This window comes from Nicotiana sylvestris, chromosome 10 (genome assembly GCF_000393655.2).
Source record: "Nicotiana sylvestris chromosome 10, ASM39365v2, whole genome shotgun sequence".
NCBI classification, from domain to species: domain Eukaryota; kingdom Viridiplantae; phylum Streptophyta; class Magnoliopsida; order Solanales; family Solanaceae; genus Nicotiana; species Nicotiana sylvestris.
Window position 1 is genome coordinate 99,754,762 of NC_091066.1, and position 21,772 is coordinate 99,776,533.

Here is a 21,772-nt window from a genome sequence, read left to right on the forward strand (position 1 = left end):
GACCACAAGTCATGGTGTGAGAAACAGGCCTAAAGGGGGGAATGCCCTGGCCTTTGGATTTATTCACAGAATAGTTGCCTAGATGGCAAGAAGGGTACTAAAGTATTTACAAGAACTATAGGTTATAATAAGTGCATCACTCAATATTCGAGGACGAATGTTCCAAAGGGGGAATAATGTTACACCCCATGTTTTTGTACGTGAAAGTACGCCATGCGTAAATTTATGAAAGCTCGAAAATGAGATGTTACATCCCGCATTTTTGTACGTTGAAGTTTTGTCATAAGTTAATCGACGTAAGCTCAAGAATAATATTTTAAGATTATAAGAATTACGCTATTTCAAACAAGTGATAAGTTAATTTGTGAAGGTGAGAGGGTAAGCGAATCAAAGAAAATGAGTTCCGTCGAAGTTTGGCAATTTGGGGATAAAATACGATCCAAGCTATAATACCATGTATTCATGGACTAGTACCATATAAAGTACCACACGATCATGATAGTAAGATGTATAAGGTGTGCTAAAAGTGAGTAATATTATAAGTAATTTGAGATAATTTTTAATTATGTGAGAAATTAGTTAATTATTGATTTTAGTAAAAAATTAACTAAGTGATTAAATTATTTGGATAAGCTCCAATGTGGCAGCAAATTAAGTGTGAATTGAAGCCCAATATGATGACTCTTACACCATGTAGCAAGGTGGCACAATTAAAGATATTTGTGGCCAAGTCATCATCAAAGTGGGTCCAATAACATATAACTTTAAGATATCTCTTACTGATGGGTTTTCAATGTCTTAGCCTTATGTTTTAATGATCTAACAAACTTACTGTCAAGAACCAGATAGGGAACCTGACACACTTAGTATACATTGCTAATCAACGGACTACAACTAGGACTCCAACTAATGTGAACTGCTGCAACTGTAGAAGACAGAGAACCAACTCAGGGACCTGATCCCTTGTGTATCCCTGACAGCAGTATGAAAGTCAACTGTGTACAGCTGGAAAGTGACTGCCATAGAAATAGTGCAGCACAGTTCTGTAGTCACTTGTCCTTTGACCAACCAAGTGCTTACATCATTCAAGTGATGTCATCAAAGGTGCATTAAAGAATATTACAACAAAACATCACTTGAACACTTGAGAATTCACTTCAAGCATTCAAGCCTTCTGAGACAGCGAATTTAATTCTCAAGAGCCTCAAGAACAAAGTAAACCGCTACTACGAACCAGTTCCTAAATCTAGTATTTTGTTGTCCTTAGTTGAGTTGTAACTTCTTAATTGTTCTTCATTGTAATTCCTAAATTGCATAGCTAGAAGCGTTGCTTAGGAACCCCTTCGTAAAATCATAAACCCATTATGTTTGTGTCGTGACTAGAGTTAGTTATGAGTTGAAGTCTTTGTAATAGGTGTATTGCAAAGTGGATTTTAATAGGTGTATTACGAGTTAGTGAGGGATTAAGAGTTTAATTCCTAGATTGCATAGGTTGTAATCTAAAAGTTTCTCATAGTGAAGTTGAAATCCTACCAGTGTAGGTTGTGATTTTTATCCCCTTGAGCAAGGATTTTTCCACGTAAAACTCCCTGTCTTATTTACTTACTATTTTATTAGTATTCTCAGTGGAAACTCATAGAGGACCTGGTACTCTATAGTTTGGTGGACTCATATAAACTATCAATTGGTATCAGAGCGGGTTCCTCCTATTAGGCTAACACCTAGGAAGGACCCTTATGGCTGCTCCACCAAATTTTGAAGAAGGTCAATCTATGTATAGACCACCCAGGTTCAATGGGCAATACTTTGGGTGGTGGAAGACAAGAATGCATGATTTTATCATGGTTGAAGATTTTAAGTTGTGGGATGTCATATGTGATGATCCTTATATCCCAACGAAGAACGTCAGAGATCTTCCATTGATGATGCCAAAGACCATAAAAGAATACACTGATGCAGACAGGAAAGTTGTGGAGAAAAGTTTTTGCGCCAAGAAAATTTTGGTATGCGGAATAGGACCCAATGAATACAATAGGATCTCAGCTTGTGAAATTGCCAAAGATATGGGAAGCTTTGCAGACAACACATGAGGGAACCACTCAAGTAAAGCAATCTAAGATTGATATGCTCACCACCAAGTATGAACTCTTTAGGATGAAAGAAGATGAATCTATTCAAGATATGCACACAAGATTCACTTACATCATAAATAAGCTACACTCACTTGGTAAAATCATTCCCAGGAACAAGCTCGTGAGGAAGATCTTTAGTATTTTGCCGAGTTCATGGGAGAGTAAGGGGAATGCCATTACTGAAGCAAAGGACCTGCAGGAGCTGACCATAGATGAGCTGGTTGGAAATCTAAAAACTTACGAGATGAAGAGGAAGATAGACAGTGAAAGAAGAGAACCATAGAAGGAAAAGAACTTGGTACTCAAAGCTCAAAGCAATGACTCAAGTGAGGAGCATAGTGACATGGCTTAGTTAACCAAAAGGTTTCAGAAGATGGTCACAAGAAATGGAGGAATACTGAAAAGGGGCAATTCCAGCAAATCAAAGAACTATGACCTCTGCCACAAGTGTGGAAAGCCAGGGCACTTCATCAAAGATTGTCCTCTCTTGAAGCAAGAACACTCCAAATATAATCCTGACAAAGCAGCAAAGAGGAACCTGGTTCCTGACAAGCACTTCAAAATGAAGAGATCGGGTGACAATGTGGTGAAATAAGCTCTTGCAGCATGGGAAAACTCCTCTAGTGAATCTGAAGAAGAAACTAATGCAGGTGATAGTTCCATGATAGCATTTGAAAGTGAAGAAAATGAATATGATTCAATATTTGCTTTGATGGCCCAATCAGATAATGATGAGGATGATGACAACAGTGAGGTAAACTTCATGGATGTTCAGAGAAATCTAAAATCCTACTCCGCTAAGAAACTCATGTCTTTAGCTAGTGCATTGGTTCATGCTTATCATAGTCTTGTGGAGGATAAAGACGCTTTGACCTTAGAGTTAGAAGAAGCTGAACAAACTAGAGATGATCTAGTAGTGTGTGTAGTTGACCTGAAGGAAACCATAAGTGATTTGGAGAAAGAAAAAATTATTTTAACTGAAAAAATTGCTAGCATAGAACATGAAAGAGATGACTTAGTGGTTATAGCTGTTGAATATAAGGAAACCATTGAGAATTTCATTAAAGAAAAAGAGGTATTAGTGAAGAGAGTGACTGAAATTGAGGAGGAAAGAGATGATCTTTTGATAGTGATTGCAGACCTGAGGGAAACTATAGAAGGACTAGGTATTGAGTCTAGACCTGGAAATTCTGGAAAAGGAAAAGAGGTAGCCAGTGAGGCACACATTAGGCTTGAAAACAAGTTGAAAGCTGTGAAAACTAGCATATGTGTTGAAACTGAGAAAAACAAGCATCTCCAAACTGAACTAGAAAGAATAAAAAATGATCTTGAAAAATCCCTCAAGTGGACTTGGTCCTCGGAATCTATCATTGCCATGTATGTTAACAATGGTGTAAACAGGCAGGGAATAGGGTTTCAAAGGGAGAAAACCCCTTATAACCCCCATAGCAAGTATGTTACTGTGGGAAAAATGGGTATTTCAAGGAAAATTGCCAAGCCAGGGTCCAGCCTATTCAGAAAAATAAAGTGTTTGCTGAAAATGTAACTACTAAAAAGGGACCAGGTGCCACCCATAAAAAATGCATGTTACCTGCATGGACTAAGAGAGCTCTTATTCATCCTCTTCCCTACTATAAGGGACCCAAACTTGTTTGGGTTCCTAAAACTAACTCTTGATTTCCTTGTGCAGGGAACATCGAAAGGAAGCAGTCAGCAATGGTTCATGGATAGTGGATGTTCAAAGCACATGATCGGGAACACCATGGACTTTCTTTCACTAAAATCCCTACAAGGAGGGACTGTATCCTTTGGCAATGGAAAAAAAGGGTACATTCTCGGAGTTGGAAAAGTCGGAAAATCACTCAGTCACTCGATTGAGAATGTGTACTATGTCAATGGTCTTAAGTACAGTCTCTTGAGTGTTTCTCATATCTGTGATAAAGGAAACAAGATGGAGTTCTTGTCCAAGATATGTACAGTTGCTAATCTGGTAACTGGTGAAGTGGTACTTGTGGCCAAGAGATATAAGAACATCTGTGTTGCTGATTTTGAGTCTATACAAAGTAGTGATCTGAGTTGTCTGAAAGCTGTTGATTATGGTGTTGAACTTTGGCATAGAAGACTGGGGCACGCAAGCTTCTCTCTTCTGAATAAACTAATTCAGAAGGACTTGGTACGTAGTCTGCCCATGTCAAAGTTCAAAGTACAGAAAGTCTGTGATGCCTGTGCTAGAGAGAAGCACGTGAAGTCTTTATTTAAGTCTTAAAAGGATGTCAGCACCTCAAAGCCACTCGATCTTCTTCATATGGATTTGTGTGGCCCTATGAGAGTGCAAAGCAGGGGAGGAAAAAGATACATCTTTGTGATAGTGGATGACTACTCCAGATTCACATGGACTCTATTTCTTAGAACAAAAGATGAAACTTTTGAGGTATTTGTGCCCTTTGTGAAGAAAATCCAGGTGAAGATGGAGTCTAGAGTTGCATGTATTAGATCAGATCATGGAACAGAATTTGACAATGCCAAATTTGATGAGTTCTGTAATAAAAATGGTATTACCCACAACTTCTCAGCCCCAAGAACTCCCCAGCAAAATGGAGTTGTGGAAAGGAATAATAGAACTCTTGAGAAAATGGCAAGAACAATGTTGATCGACAGTGGGATTGCAAAGAACTTCTGGGCTGAAGCTGTCAACACTACCTGCTAATTGGTGAATAGGTGCATGATCAGATCTCTTCTGAACAAAACCTCATATGAGTTGCTGAACGGAAGAAAACCCAAGCTGACTCACCTAAGACATTTGGGTTCAAATTCTATGTTCTCAACAATGGAAAGGATCAGCTTGGTAAATTTGATTCCAAGAGTGATGAAGGAATCTTTTTGGGGTATTCTTCTCAAAGTAAAGCTTACAAGATATACAACAAGCGGACTCAATGTGTTGAGGAAAGTGTTCATATAATCTTTGACAAGTCCTATCCCTCCTGTGAGAAAAGCAACAAGGATGATCAAGATGGGGAGTCCTTACTGGTCCCAGGTGAAGTCATCGACATGACAAATGGAAAGGCAGACATGATGAGCCAAGTGAAGGAGCCAAGTGGAGATAATGCTGCCTCTTCCTCAAGAGAACCAAGCACCTTAATTACAACCACTGAAGCTGAAGAAAGAGTAATTGATTTAGTTCAAGGTACTCCACAAGTACCTGAGAGAAGAACACAAAGGAACCAGTTAGATATACCCATCTCCTCCACAAATGAGCCTCATATACCCAACTGGAAACACAAAAGCTCTCATCCTCTTGACAACATAATTACCCATCTAGATTCTGGAGTGCAAACCAGATCAAAAGCTAGAAATTCACTTGCCTTCTCAGCATTTCTTTCCCAAATAGAACCCAAAAACATCAAGAAGCCCTAAAGTATGCAGACTGGATTACAGCCATGCAAGATGAGTTGCATCAACTCAAAAGGAACAATGTATGGAACTTGGTACCTAGACCCTCAGATCGAGCCATTATAGGAACAATGTGGGTATTTAGGAATAAGCTTGATGAACATGGAAACACTACAAGGAACGAGGCTAGGCTAGTGGTTCAAGGTTACAATCAGGTGGAAGGAATTAAATATGATGAGGCATTTACTCCGGTTACTCACATGGAAGCTATTAGAATCCTAATCGCTTTTGCATCTCATATGGAATTCACTCTGTTCCAAATAGATGTCAAAAGTGCATTTCTAAATGGACTTCTTAAGGAAGAAGTCTATGTAAAGTAACCTCCAAGGTTTGAATGTCATGAACACCCTGAATATGTGTTTAAACTGACAAAGCACTATATGGGTTGAAGCAAGCTCCTCGAGCTTGGTATGAAAGGCTGTCAAAGTTCCTTTTAGAAAATAGTTTTAAAAGATGGAAAATTGACAACACCCTGTTCCTGAAGAAACGGGGAAGGAACCTGCTCATTGTTCAGGTATATGTTGATGATATCATTTTTGGGGAAATAGCTGATTCACTGTGTGAAGAATTTGCAAAACTCATGGGAAATGAGTTTGAAATGAGCATGATGGGGGAGCTGAATTTCTTCTTGGGTCTTCAAGTGAAGCAGTCCACAAAAGATACATTCATTTGTTAGTTGAAATACATCAAGGAGCTCTTGAAGAGGTTTGATATGGAAGCATCAAAAGTGATAGACACTCCCATTGCAACGGCTACTCGACTGGATATGGATGAGGTTGGATCTCCTGTGAATCAAACTATGTATAGAGGCATTATTGGGTCTCTTATCTATCTCACTGCCAGCAGACCTGATATTATCTTCAATGTGGGACTATGTGCAAGGTTTCAGTCAAATCCAAAAGAATCTCATCTAAAAGCTGCCAAAAGAATTTTGAGATATCTTAAGGGAACACAGGACCTGGTCCTGTATTACCCCTCAGGTGACAGTTTTAATCTTATTGGGTATGCTGATGCTGATTATGCAGGTTATCTAGTGGACAGGAAAAATACTTCTGGAATGGCTCACTTTCTAGTATCATGTCTCATCTCTTGGGGAACAAGGAAGCAAAACTCAGTGGCTCTTTCAATAGCTGAAGCAGAATATGTAGTTGCAGCCTCCTGCTATGCTCAACTCCTATGGATCAAACAACAATTGGAGGATTTTGGGGAATTTACTAATTGTGTGCCTCTTCTATGCGATAACACCAGTGCACTTAACATGGCCAAGAATCCAGTTCAACATAAAATGACCAAGCACATTGATGTGAGACATCATTTTCTAAGGGATAATGTGGAGAAAGGGCTTATCTGTATGAAGTTCTGCAACATAGAAGGCCAAATTGCAGATATCTTCACCAAAGCATTTAGTAGGGAACATTTTGAAAGAAATAGGGTGAAGCTAGGGCTATTGAAGCCTAATTGGGAACCTGATTCCCACTAGTTGGCTATGAAAATCACCTTTAAGTAAAATTAGCTAAAGTGTTTTCTAGTCAAGTCTAACTCACTTCAATACCGTTGTAGGTAAACACGCATGATAATTATAGAAGTTGTAGATGCATTGCATGGGCAATGGAAGAAGATTGAAATTTTCAAAGACAGGTCAAGAACCTGGTTCTTCTACCAAAGGTTAGTAGTCCTGTGCATTCTTTAATACACGTCTTGAAAAGGTACAAATATCAACTACCGTGTCATCCACCTTTTCAGACTCTACTGTCACGTCTTTTCGTTTTAAATCCTTTCCATCTCCTTATGAAATGTTGCATCTCCCCAAGCACTACCGCCGTTTCATAACCGGTTCCTATCTCTCTCCTAATAATTATCTTCTCTCTTTTAAAAACCCTTTCTTCTCTTCACAAATCATAGTCCCTCATTAGACCCTCTCCAAAGATTCTCAATTCTATCTCTTCAATGGCTGATAATCTCCCCAAAATCCCCTCTTCAATCATCACTAACCTAGACAAAACCCTTTAGTCCTTCGTCCCCGATGAATCCTCTGTCACCATCCCTGTCCTAACCACTAAAACCACATTTAACCCAGATTTCCCTTCACCCTCAAGTTCTAAGGTGACTATCTCAGAAACCCTAAAAGTCGTTGATCCTTCGTCTCTATATTCTGAGATTCTCATTGACCAAGAGAAAAGTGGAGAACATGGTAAAGGTCCTATGGTTGTAAAGGTTTCTAAGGATAGGGTTGATCAACCTACCGTCACTGTTGCTTTAGATTCTGTGGTAGCCATGGAGCCTATCAAGGATGAAACTATCGTGACCATCTTTGTTGTATCTGCAAATGGAGTATTGCATGAGGTAATTTCTGGTGTACCCAAGTCTTAGAGGAATGAGACACAGGGACTGGTGGGAGAAGGAGCCATAGTGCCTATTGAAGGCTCTGCACCAGCAAAAACTAATGGGCCCTCTTGTGAGGGACCTGACCCCTCTCCGAAGGAAATAGGTTAAAGTTCCCACTCCTAGGACAGTTTTGCTCCTGCACCTTCTCCATACTTTATTGTTGAGCCCTTGGACATTATAGTCCCTGAGATGAGGTCTAGCGATGAGGAAGATCAAGATAACATTGTTCTTGATGCATTCATAGTCAAGCGAAGTGCAGTAATCTCCCCTGAGTCTTCTACTAAGCGACCTACTACTAGGTTGCAAGCAAAGGTAGCTTATGACTCTGCCGTTCAAAAGAGCAGAAAGAGTAGTAAGAAGAAAAGGAAGAGACTAGTGAAAAACAATGAAGTAATGTATGATAAGGATGTCCCTGTGGTGGAAGTTGAAGAGGAAATAATAGAGGAACCTAGTTCCTTGGTGAGAAGGTCACAGAAGAAGAAGCAATCTGCTTTAGTGGAGAATGTTACAACCCCCAGTTCAAAGTTGAAAAATGTTATGAATGAACCATCAGCTTCTGATGAGGATGTGTTGGTCAAGTCTAAGGGAAAAGCATAATAAAGTGTGGTAAAGTCTGGCAAGAGAAAGTTGGAACCTATTAAGGAACATGTTTCTAAGAAAAAGGTGAGAAGCGAAACTAATTCTGCTTCAGAACGATTGAGGCACCAAAAGGTCCTATTGGGTCGCACTTTTAACCCAGAAATTTCTTAAATGGCTGGTATGAGACAAGTCATTACAATGGTTGAGTTTCAATGATGGGGGCATCTATTCCAAATAGATTCACCCAAGGTGTATGAGGATGAGGTTCAAAGCTTCTATGTCGGCCTCTTTCCTGTTGATACCGACCATATTTGTGCCTTAGTAAATGGGGTGGATATCGTGTTTGATGTGAGTCTGCTTGGGGATATTCTTAAAGTCCCTACGATTGGTGTGTCTTCTGTGAAAGATACATGTGGGTCAAACTTCCGAAATGCTGCGGTGAAGGATAATGCAAACCAGAAGGGGGACCAGGTTCACAAGAAGGCCTTACTCCCTGTTTATCAGTTGCTCTTCGAGCTGGTGAAAAAGGTTCTATTACCCCGTGCTGAGAAGAGATCCATGAATTCCATGTGTGACATATATCTAATGGAGAAACTGGATGGATTTACACCTGTGAACTTGCCTTCCATCATGATCGAACACATGCAGAAGGTAGCAACTTTCAAGGATGGCAATCATGGTCTTCCATATGGGTTACTTCTTATACAAGTGTTTAAGTTTTTCAAAGTGCCACTGGGACAAGGCAAAGTAATGACCAAGAAGCATACCTTCTCTCAAACAACTTTGGAAAAATGTGAGTGCATAGAGAAGAATGGGGGGTTAGGTAGTACATTGACAATCTCTTAGCTCATCAATGCTCAAAATAGTGCAATTGAGGAGATTCGAAGGTTGAAGGTGCGGAACTCTATCCTAGAAGGTCAGCAGGCCTAAGGGTCCCCAGAGTCAAATGAGGAGGTGGTTCGTTTGACAAAAGAAAATGCTGATCTCAGGGCACAAGTGGAGAACTTGAAAGCATAACTGCTCGACGAGAAAAAGTCGGGGAATGCCCGAATAGACCTAGTTCTCCAAACCCTTATTGCAGCTTCCAAGCCCTCTACTCATAGTGCCCCCTAAGCAACCCTTTCAGTGACCAATTTTTGGATTTTCTATTTTTGTTTTAATGACTTGGTAGTTGTGTTTGTTTATTTTGTTTTGATGTGGATGGGATGTATCATTACTGCTCCTAATTTCAACAGTCCAATCTTGTCTTTGCTTTATAAGCAAAGGCATATGTTTCTATATAAAAACTATCCTCTTTTGCTATCTAAATGCTTGTGTTCTCTATTTCTCTTTTCTATCATGTTGTGTGCACATATGTGGCATGAGTTAGCTAGGCTAGACTTCTTTATGCTGATTGCCTGCTTGTGTATTTTTAATGATGCCAAAAGGGGGAAGTATAATTGAAATAGGGATCTGATTGAGGGGGAAGCATAAAGTCAGGGGTAACTTGTGAAGTTCCTGTTGCTTCATCTTGATATTTCTGCTCTAAAAATATGTTATCAATGTCTAAGTTTTTCATCATCAAAAAGGGTGAAATTGATGGATTTCCAATGTCTTAGCCTTATATTTTGATGATCTAACAAACTTACTGTCAAGAACCAGATAGGGAACCTGACACACTTGGTATACATTGCTAATCAACGGACTCCAGCTAATGTGAACTGCTACAACTGTAGAAGACAGAGAACCAACTCAGGGACTTGATCCCTTGTGTGTCCCTAACAGTAGTACAAAAGTCAACTGTGTACAGTTGGAAAGTGACTGCCACAGAAATAGTGCATACAGTTCTGCAGTCACTTGTCCTTTGACCAACCAAGTGCTTACATCATTCAAGTGATGTCATCAAAGGTGCATTAACAAAAATTTTACAACAATACATCACTTGAACACTTGAAAATTCACTTCAAGCATTCAAGCCTTCTGAGACAGCGAATTTAATTCTCAAGAGCCTCGAGAACAAAGTAAAACACTACTATGGACCAGTTCCTAAATCTAGTATTTTGTTGTCCTTAGTTGAGTTGTAACTTTGTAATTGTTCTTCATTGTATTTCCTAAATTGCTTAGCTAGAAGCGTTGCTTAGGAACCCCTTTGTAAAACCATAAACCCTTTTTGTGTTTGTGTCGTGACTAGAGTTAGTCATGAGTTGAAGTCTTTGTAATAGGTATATTGCAAAGTGGCTTGTAATAGGTGTATTATGAGTTACTGAGGGATTAAGAGTTTAATTCCTAGATTGCATAGGTTGTAATTTAAAAGTTGCTCATAGTGAAGTTGAAATCTTACCAGGGTAGGTCGTGGTTTTTTATCCCCTTGAGCAGGGATTTTTCCATGTAAAACTCCATGTCTTATTTACTTACTGTTTTATTAGTATTTTCAGTGGAAACTCATAGAGGACCTAGTACTCTATAGTTTGGTGGACTCATATAAACTATCACTTACCTTATTCAAAGAGTGATGCTAAGACTTGTTGGAGATTCCCTTACGGATGGAGTTCAAGCCAACAATTTTAAGAAGGTTTTTTTCCTTATTAAGGTAGAATGCTAGTAATAGATGAATCACTTTGCCTAAAAGCCATTTCTTGGTTCATATTTTTGTGAGGAATTAAGCTTCTATGTGAATAGATATTTAAAAGTACACTATGTTGAGTGTACAAACACGGAAAAAAAAGAAGCGTGAATCCAGTCGAGATGCAATTCTAAGAGAGAACAGTACAATTTTTCTCAAGAATATCATACAGAATTTTTCCTACTTCGATCCACCGTTACGTGTTTTTCGCAAAAGAAGTTGGTTAAAGGGATTGTTAACAGAATAGGTTCAGGTATGTTAAGGTTATTCCTTCTTTCCTTTTGGCATGATCTATACGACACGAATGAAACGAGCAAAAGCACAACTTCCATAAATTACTCTATTCATAGAAGTATTAGAGGTGCCTATGTTCTTGAATTCCAATGTGTCTTATTATTACATCTTCTGTTCATGGGTCTCAGAAAAATACGTAAGTTAAAAAGTTTACTTCATGATATTACTCAAAGGCATAATGGTCTTATGGCATTCTGAAAGATTTTATTGACGTACTTTTCATGCATTACATTCATTTATACATGCACATTGACCCATGACCAGATGGCGTTATATACACATATATATGTATATTATAGGTATATGGGATATAGAAAAAGGTTACGGCGTTATATAGTACCACCACCTGATCAGCTAGTATACGTTGATGATTTTGCCCACAATGGCCGAGATGATATGATGGGATGCCCTTAGAGGCTTGATGATGCTATGAAAACATGTACATATGCACGACATGACATTCACACGCATATGCATGACACTATAAGTATTTCATGATTTATAGAGTTATCCAGACTTACAAGTTAAGTCATTTACTCCATGTTTCTTCCATGTCCTTTATATACTTATTTATGTGCCTTACATACTCGGTACATTATTCGTACTGACGTCCTTTTTGCTTGGGAACGCTGCGTTACATGCCCGAAAGTCCCGATAGATAGGTCGAGAGTCCTCCAAGTACGCTATCAGCTAAGCGGAAGATGTTGGTGCGCTCCATTTGCTACGGAGTTGCTTATTTAGTCAGTATGATTTAGACGTGTATGGTTTGGTACGGCGGGGCCCTATACCGACCTTTATGATAAGTATGTACTCTTAGAGGCTTGTAGACAGATGTCATATATACGAATACTTGTATGGCCTTGTCGGCCTATGTTTTGAGTATATAAAGGATCATGCCGGCCTTATAGGCTCGTATGTCATATGTATAAGTTTGGATTACATGTTGGGTTGTCCAATATCGATTATTTCCCCATGTTTTATTTTACTTATGTCACCACGGCCTCTCTAGCTCATTTACGTGTGATAGTATGATACGAAGGGTACGTTATGTTGGTACTCGGTGGAGTAAGGTACCGGGTGCCCATTGCGGCTCATCAGTTTGAGTCGTGACAATAAAGAAGTTTTGACATAGTTACAAAGGAAAATAAAACATATACATCAATTTTTTTCCTATGACCTGAAAGGAGAGAGGAGTCTTCTATTTCCTTTGCAAGTGAAGGTTGTTCCGCATCCGTTTCAATGTTTTCATCCCTATCTACTTCTTCTTTTTCAGTTTCACCCTCGATTCCCGAATACTCAGAGCTAGTGTTCGAAGAACTTGAAGTGGTGAGCCGAGTAGGAATATTGTTGTAGGTAAATTGCGTAAGCTTTCTCGAGAGGAAAGAGTCTTCTTGGTCCTGGAGTTTTTCTCGGAGTTTCTCGATATTGGCTTGCAACTGATTGTATTCCGTCCTCACAATGCCATAGGATCGGTAAAGGGCGGTATGTGTATTCGCATGTTTGCATTTTGCTCCATGACCTTTCTGAGTCTTTTTTCCATTTTGGCTCTCTTCTCCTCGGCGCCAGTAGCCTCTTCGATTTTCAAACGTAAATCTACTTCCGTTGATTTGCTCCATGAAAGCAGATTCACGTTCGGCCACAACAGTTACAGCATCCTGCATCTCAACCCACTTGGCCTTCAAGTCCTTAAGCTCATCATGTAATTGAGCAGCCTCTTTGCTATGGGCCATTCTCTCTTTCTCAGATTGCTCCAACCAGGCTTCTAGCTCGTCTATTTGAGCAACTTTTGCTTCCAAAATCAGGAGGCATTCGGCAAGTTGATTTTGCTCAGTAGTATGCTCTTCTTTGTCCAAAATCAACTTTTGCAGACCCTCGAAAGCAAGGAGGTTAGCATAAAAAGGTTAAAGTTTAGGTTATGAAGTCAAAGTTTAGTAAGGAAAAAGAAAAAAGAGAAAGATTAAATTGATACTTGGGCTGAACATCGCATGTTGTTGTTGATCAAATAAGCAGAAACAATATCCATATTTCTCAAGTATTTTTCCATGGCCAGAGGCATCAAGTAATTGGCGACCTTCACTATTTTGGAGAGTAGGTGGCACTCATTAAAAACCATGAAAATGAAGCTCTATTTTTCACTAAGGTCTTGAATGGGTGTCGGATAAGTGTTCCCTAAATTTCCATGGTCGGATGACCGTGGGGAAGGGACTTCTTCTCTCTATCTTATTAGGGTCGGTGAAGAGGTAGCAACTGGTGTAGAAAGTTTTGCGGTTGTGGTTGGCGTAGAAGTTGATGGCTGGGGAATCTCAGGGGTAGAACTCCTTTGATCGGAAGCAACAATAGGGATTCAAAAACAAGATTCAACATTTTTAGTTGTTTCCATTTCCATAAGGAGCGCTTGAAGTTCTTCCGGTTCAGGTAATTAAGTTCTCTCGGTTGAACTTTCGGTTGAGCCAATGAAGATCGTTTTCTTCTTTAAATAGGAACCGCTTCATCATCAGTTCTTTCTTCATCAAGGATCATTGTGGTCGGTCCAGTTGGGGCTTCTATTATTATAGTTTCTCCCGAGTCTCAGCTGAAGAGGTACGTCTTCTCTTTGGTTTTTTTATCTTTGGATTGGGGCCTCCGGGAGGAGGCACCTTCAGCGGAAGAGAGAAAGGCTTCCTGAGCCCTCTTCCGGTTAAGGAGATCTTGTAAGTGTTGTTGGGCTTCCTCTGGGCTGTTGGAGACCTCAACAATGGGGCAAACAACAGAACCCTTTGGAAGGCCTGTGTATTGCAAAAGGGAGTCAACAAATTGGTTCTTAGTCATGTTGAAATTGAAAAAAGGAAAGGAGAACTTTTACTTACCGTGGTTTTTGGCTTTCCAATTAAATCTGTGGGCAATTTCTTTCCACCTACGGAATTTCGGTGTGGAAACATCTAGAATTTTCTGTACCCATTAGGACAAGTTTTGTACCGACGGTCGTTCCCAACGGGTAGCTAAAGTAAGGAAAATAAAAGTTAGCAAATGAGGGAATTTTCATCAATACAATAAGAAAAAGATATCTGAAAGCTTACGAGTAAAATTCCAGGATTTAAGAATAAGAGTTGGCGTCAAAAGGATATCTCTGGTAGCGATGATAATAAACCGCTCTATCCAACCAAAGTCATTATCATCATCGACTTTGGTAACAATGGCTTGATGGCCACGTTTGCTAAGTTTACGCACACCTCCACAGAAGTTCTTCGGGGAGTAAAGGTTAATCAAATATGAGAAAGTAAGGGTTTCCCCGGCCTCGGACTATAGTTTTCAAAGGGGCAAGCCATCATACGCTATATTGATGGGCTCACCTGAGGTAGGCAGATTTGGTAATTGTGGCAGAATTCTAAAATTATGGAATCAATTTCTTTGCCCAATTTTAAAGTAAAAGGATATGTATAAACATACATGAACCCTGATTTACTAAAGGTAACTACTTCCACCTTATTGGGGCAAAGATTTTGATGTTGGTCCAATCACAATTTTCCTTTACGATAGAAATGCTGATAAGGCGAATGGAAGAAAGATACCTGCAGACAATTTTATGTCATTATGGGGGTTGATAGTTTCCTTTTGAACTTGAATGTCCAACTAACAGTTGAGTTGAAGAGGTATGATAGTGTTAATAGTGGGAGGCTCAGGTTCAACATCAACTTCCTTCGTTTTGTTCTTTTTAAGACAACCACCAAAGAGAAGGTCGGAGTTTTCGAGAACAACGATAGTAGAAGATTTGGTGATAAGAAATTTGAGGAATGAAATTTTACTGAGAAAAAACGGTTTTGCACTAGGATTCTAAGGAGATTCTAAGAAAAAGAATAGTTTGTAAAAATGAAAGGTAAAAGTGATGAATAGTGGAGAAGTTTATAGACGGTAGAATTCATGGTCATAATTACATTGAAAACCAGCAAAATATTTGCCAAATCAAGCGATAACATGTGTTCGGCTCATTAAATGCAAGGAGACGTATGTCCTTTCATGTGTTAGAAACCGTTCAGGAACATTCCCTCCAAGAAAAGAGGTCTTATCTACTTTTCGGTAACACGAAGTTTTATTACCGAAAAGTAAGGGGACTATCTGTATAGGGTAAAATTGATCAATGCCAAGTGGAAGCTCGACGAGTTGACATGTGAAATTGAAGACATATATGATATGAGTCAGCAAATAGTTGGTACCAGGTACAAATATGTGTTCTGTGTTGAATAAGTTTCGAAGGTATTGGAACCGGGAACGAAGATTTGAAAGGAAGACATCGATTGAAAAAGACAATATTCAATGAGCAGCCGTTATAATCTACACTAATGATCAACTGTTATTCAGCTATTAAGAGGGGTTATATTCTCATTAAAGAAGAACTTGATTTGGGGATCTTTGTCTCCCTAAATAGAGCTATAAATAGGAGAATTTGTAGCCATAGTTGAACACGAAAAAAATCATCTGTACTCAAAGGCTATAATTTGCTTTTTTGTGACGACCCGGACGGTAGTCTTAAGAATTTATGCCCCGATCCCCTATTAATTGCTTTCTCCAAGTTTATTTCTGCTATTTTGATTTGCCGGGATGTTCGGCTTTGAGTTTCGGAGAGTTTTGGGACACTTAGTCCCTAAATAAGAGTTTAAGTGTTGGAAAGTTGACGGTAGTTAGAATAGTTTGAAGACGGCCTCGGAATGGAAATCTGACGGTTATGTTAGCTCCATTGGATGATTTCGGGCTTAGAGGCATGATCGGATTGTGTTTTGGAGGTCCGTAGCTAATTTAGGCTTGAAATGGCGAGAGTCGAATTTTTGAAGTTTTCGGTCCAATAGTGAGATTTTGATCTAAGGGTTGGAATGGAATCCCGAAAATTGGAGTAGCTGCGTAGTGTTGAATGTGACGTGCTTGCAAAATTTCAGGTCGTTCGGATGAGATGTGACAGACTTTTTGATCAAAAGCATAAGTTATCCTATGTTAAATTGGTGATTTGATGTTGTTGTGAGCATTTGGAAGTTTTGAACAAGTTTGAATGATGTCATGAGATATGTTGGTATAATTGGTTTGAAGCCCCGGGGACTCGGGTGAGTTCCGGGTAGGTTTCGGGATGTTTTAGGCCAAAAATCATAGTTGTTGCAGGTCCAGAAGAGTTGCAGGCCTCGGAACTCACTAGTGCGGTCCACACAAAGTCCAGTGCGTCCGTGGTGGGGGCTGTGCGGTCCGCGGTGAGGAAAATTTCGTTGGTCCTACTTCGGAAGCTCATATCGTTTGATCTACAAGGAATTTTGGGATGATTCAAAACGAAAGTTGTATCCCTTCGTGTCTAGTTTCCAGAATGGTAAAGAAATCACAATTTGGACATCTCTAGAGAAAGTTATGGCCAAAATACTAAAGCCTGTCACTGTAGTCAAAACCTGTGTGGACAACACTGGTTTTGTGCGGATAGCACTCGTTTTTGTGCGGTCCGCAATGGTGGAAATCCGGGGGGTGCCCTATAAATACGAGGTTTTGGGTTTTATTTCATATTTTGACCTAGAGAGCTCGGATTTTGGCAATTTTTCGAAGGTTTTTCAAAAAATTCATCGGGGTAAGTGATTCTAACTCATATTTGGCTAGAGTACATGAATCCAACATTGAATTCATCATTTAATTCGTGATTTGGGATGGAATTTGGGAAGAAAACTTGTGAAACCTTTCAAAAATGTAAAATGATGATTTGAATGACCAAATGGTATCGGAATTGGATAATTTTGGTATGGTTAGACTCGTGAGGGCATGAGGATTCTGAAAATGTGAATTTTACCCAATTCCGAGATATGGGGCCGAGGGGCATTTTGGTCATTTTACATAATTTCGAGTATTAGCTTAGAATTTAATTGTAGAATCAGTTACTTGAAGTGTTATTTACATTATGTAATTGAATTGAATAGATTTGGGCCATTTGGAGTTGAGTACTCGTGGCAAAGAAGCGATGTTGGGTTGATTTTGAGCTGGTTCGAGGTAAGTGGTTTGTCTAACCTTGTGTGAGGGACCTTACCCTTAGGATATGATATATTTGATAATTGAAATGCCTTGTACGTGAGGTGACAAGCGCGTACTTGAGCTAATTGTTGAAAATCCGATTCTTCCTTAAGTATTTCAATTGAGTTCTTTTTCCTGTTTTATTCTACTTGTGAATTTAGCTTATTGCTAGTTTAGAAAAGCATGTTTAGTTGACTTAATTGTCTATTTGCTCAAACTGCATTAATTGCATTACGTGAAGCATGTTAGGCTAGGATTAACTGTTTACTTGGTACGAAATTTAGCTTAATTGGGTATTCTTGTGTTGCTGCTGTGTGTTTTTACTTTGGGACTACGGGACGACATCCCGGGAGATCCCATGTATGTATTTATGATCTGAACTGAGGTGCGGGATACCAAGAGATCACTGACATGTATATTGAGGATACCAAGAGATCCTCGGGATACCAAGAGATATATTGCGGATACCAAGAGATCCTCAGGATACCAAGAGATCCCTAGCATATATTGAGGATACCAAGAGATCCCTGGCATATATATTGAGGATACCAAGAGATCCTCGGGATACCAAGAGATCCCCGATTATCATCCTTGTTATGAGTGGTACTTCCTTGTGGTTTGCCTTCATCTCTATTTCCGTTATTGTACTCTTATTATCCTGTGTATATTCTTACTGCAGATTTTCAATTGTACTGCTTATCTTATCCTGTCATCTTTATATTTATTTAATCTCAGTAGGGCCCAGACCTTCCTCGTCACTACCCAATCGAGGTTAGGCTTGGCACTTACTGAGTACCGTTGTGGTGTACTCATGCCCCTTCTGCGCATGTTTTTCATGTGCAGATCCAGGTACTTCTACTCAGGCCTACCATCCGTGAGGGAGGCGACTACTTAGAGACTTTGAGGTACATCTGTCGCGTCCATAGTTCAGTCCCTTTCTATTCCTGCTTTCTATTATTTAGCCCTTCTGTACTTTCTATTCTTATTAGACAATTTCGGAGTTACAGCTATGTAGCATTTCTTTTTCTTAGCTTGTGATTCGTGGGTTTCCGGGTCTTGGATTTGGATATTGGTTTTGAGATTTATAGATGGTGTATTCCGAGCGGCACATTTAAACACTATTATTACTTTATTCTTGTTTTAAATTGTTTTTCTTCTACAAAATTTTGGTTTTTTCTTCCGCAATTTAGGCTTATCTAGTCGTAGAGACTAGGTGCCGTCACGATGGTTCACGGAGGGCGAACCGGGGTCGAGACAAGTTGGTATCAAAGCTCTAGGTTCATAAGAGTTATGAATCACAAGCCGGTTTATTAAAGTCTCGTTGATCGGTACGAAGACATCTGTACTTATCTACGAGAGGTTATGTAACCGTTAGGAAAATTCCACTTCATTTGATTTTCCTGTCGTGCGAGATTTTTGACATCACGAATTCTGAACTTCTATCTTCTATTCTCTTACCGATGGTGAGGACACGCGCTACCTGAAATGATCAGGCACCCACGCCCCTGCGAGAGTCGCTAGAAGTCGGGGTCGGGGTAGAGGCTGAGGACGCGCGCGTGCATGCTATGAAGCAAGATCACCCCCGCAAGCTGCCACCGAGGAGCCACCAGTAGTACCAGCCAGAGCCCAAGCACCGAATGCACCTGCTGCTACTAGTGCTCCAGCCTTTCCGGATATGTTTGCATAGTTCCGAGCATGTTTGGTATGTTAGTTCAGGCGGGGTTAATTCAGGTTGTACCAACTACTTCACAGATCAGAGAAGGGATCCAGACTTCCACCACCCCCACTCCAGAGCAGTGAGTTCCCATTGTTCAAGTTCTAGGTGTCATGGCGACACAACTTGTGGTCCCAGTTCAGCGGGTGGTGAGGACCTCTCGCTGAGTAGAGGACAGGTGGGTCCAAGAGAGAAAGGACAGACGAGACCAGGAGAAAGAGTATAGGGAAGTAAGGAGACCTCGTAGACTGGAGAGACCCACTGGTCCTTATTTTGGAGGAAGAGTATGGCATGGTAGAGGTTTTGTGGGTCAGCCAGCTCAGTTTGCATCTCAGATTTCACATAGTGTTTCAGGTGTTTAGGGGTCTTGGGGTACCCGTACCGCATAGCTCCCACTGCCATGTACTCCCAGAGCTTGTTTTTGAGTGTGGTGACATACACCATGTGGTGAGGGATTGCCCTAGACTTGGGAGGAGTGCACCTCCACAGACTTCTCAGCCGCAGCGCACTCTGCAGAGTTCTCAGGCTATGATCACAGCTCCAATTGCTACCCCACCTGCTCATCCAGCTAGAGGTGGAGGTCGGGGAGGTAGAAGTCGCCCTAGAGGGGGGGGCCAAGCCAGATACTATGCCCTTCCTGCCTGTACCAAGGTTGTTGCCTCCGATTCTGTCATCACATGTATTATATTGGTTTGCCACAGAGATGCATCGGTTCTATTCGATCCAGGCTCTACTTACTCTTATATGTCTTCTTATTTTGCTCTGCATTTGGGTGTATCTCGGGATTTTTTGAGTTCCCTTGTTTATGTTTTTACTCCTATGGGAGATTCTCCTGTTGTGGACCGCATTTATCGGTCGTGTTTGGTTGCTCTTAGTGATTTTGAGACCAGAGCCGATTTATTGTTGCTCAGCATGGTAGATTTCGATATTATCTTGGGCATGGACTGGTTGTCGCCCCATTATGCTATTCTTGATTGTCACTCCAAAATCGTGACGCTGGTTATGCCAAGTATATCGCGTGTTGAGTGGAGGGGTACTTTAGATCACACTTCCAGTAGAGTTATTTCTTTTCTTAAAGCTCGGTGTATGGTTGAGAAGGGGTGTGACACGCATTTAGCTTATGTGAGAGATGTTAGTATTAATACCCCTTTAGTTGATTCAGTCCCAGTAGTACGGGATTTTCCCGATGTGTTTCCAGCTGATCTTCCAGGCATGCCGCCTAATAGAGATATTGTTTTGGCATTGATCTATTGCCGGGCACTCAACCCCTTTCTATTCCTCCGTATCGTATGGCTCCTCCTGAGTTGAAGGGGTTGAAGGATCAGTTACAGAAATTTCTTGATAAGGGTTTTATTCGGCCTAGTGTATTACCTTGGGGTGCTCCTATCTTGTTTGTGAAGAAAAAGGATGGTCCTATGCGTATGTGTATTGATTATCTCTAGTTAAACAAGATTACAATGAAGAACCGTTATCCTTTGCCTCGTATTGATGATCTATTTGACCAGCTTCAGGGTGCACGGGTATTTTCTAAGATTGATTTACGCTCAGGTTACCATCAGTTAAAGATTCGAGAGCAAGATATCCCGAAGACTGCTTTCAGGACTCGGTATGGTCATTATGAGTTCCTTGTTATGTCATTTGGGCTGACCAATGCCCCAGCAACCTTTATGCATTTGATGCACAGTGCGTTCCGGCCGTATCTTGACTCTTTCGTCATTGTCTTTATTGATGATATTCTGGTGTATTCCTGGAGTCGGGAAGATCATGAGCAGTACCTGAGGACTGCGCTTCAAACTTTGAGAGAGAAGAAGTTATATGCTAAGTTCTCGAAATTGAGTTTTGGTTGGATTCAATGGCATTCTTAGGCCACGTGGTATCGAGTAAGGGTATTCAGATGGATACAAAGAAGATAGAGGTCGTGCAGAGTTGGCCCAGACCATCCTCAGCTACAGAGATTCGCAGTTTCCTTAGTTTGGCAGGCTACAACCGTCGTTTTGTGGAGGGGTTTTCATTGATTGCAGCCCCTATGACCAGGTTGACCCAGAAGGGTGCTCTGTTTCAATGGATGGAGGAGTGTGAGGCGAGCTTTCAGAAGCTCAAGACAGCTTTGACTACAACCCCAATTGTGATATTGCCTACAGGTTCGGGGTCTTATACGGTCTATTGTGATTCCTCGAGGGTTGGCCTTGGAGCAATGTTGATGCAGAACGGTAGGGTGATTGCCTATGCGTCCAGACAGTGTAAGATACTTGAGAAGAACTACCCTATTCACGACCTTGAGTTAGCTGCCGTTGTTCACGCCCTGAAAATTTGGCGCCATTACTTATATGATGTTCCCTGTGAGATTTATACTGACAATCAGAGCTTGCAGCACTTGTTCAAGCAAAAGGATTTAAATTTGCACCAGAGGAGGTGGTTAGAGTTGCTAAAGGACTATGATATCACTATTTTGTATCACCCGAGCAAGGCCAATGTGGTGGCCGATACTTTGAGTCGTCGGGCAGAGAGCTTGGGGAGTTTGGCTTATTTACCAGCATCAGAGAGGCCTATGGCGATAGATGTTCAGGCCTTAGCCAGTTAGTTTGTGAGATTGGATCTTTCGTAGCCCAG

The 21,772-nt window shown here is 40.5% G+C and overlaps 1 protein-coding gene across 1 annotated transcript; it reads left to right on the top strand.

Moving 5' to 3' along the window:
- Positions 1-2,793: 2,793 nt before the first annotated feature.
- LOC138879739 (uncharacterized) lies at positions 2,794-3,883 on the top strand. The gene is made up of 2 exons (XM_070159374.1): positions 2,794-3,674; positions 3,823-3,883. The coding sequence occupies exons 1-2, from the start codon at positions 2,794-2,796 to the stop codon at positions 3,881-3,883; spliced, it is 942 nt and encodes a 313-aa protein (XP_070015475.1).
- The last annotated feature ends 17,889 nt before the right edge of the window (positions 3,884-21,772 follow it).

What these genes read in the sequence shown, in the direction of transcription:
- LOC138879739 (XM_070159374.1), top strand. Translation starts at nt 2,794, where the DNA reads ATGATAGCATTTGAAAGTGAAGAAAATGAATATGATTCAATATTTGCT. An exon ending in ATAAAGTGTTTGCTGAAAAT is followed by an intron (nt 3,675 to 3,822) that starts GTAACTACTAAA and finishes TTCCTTGTGCAG; the next exon opens with GGAACATCGAAAGGAAGCAG.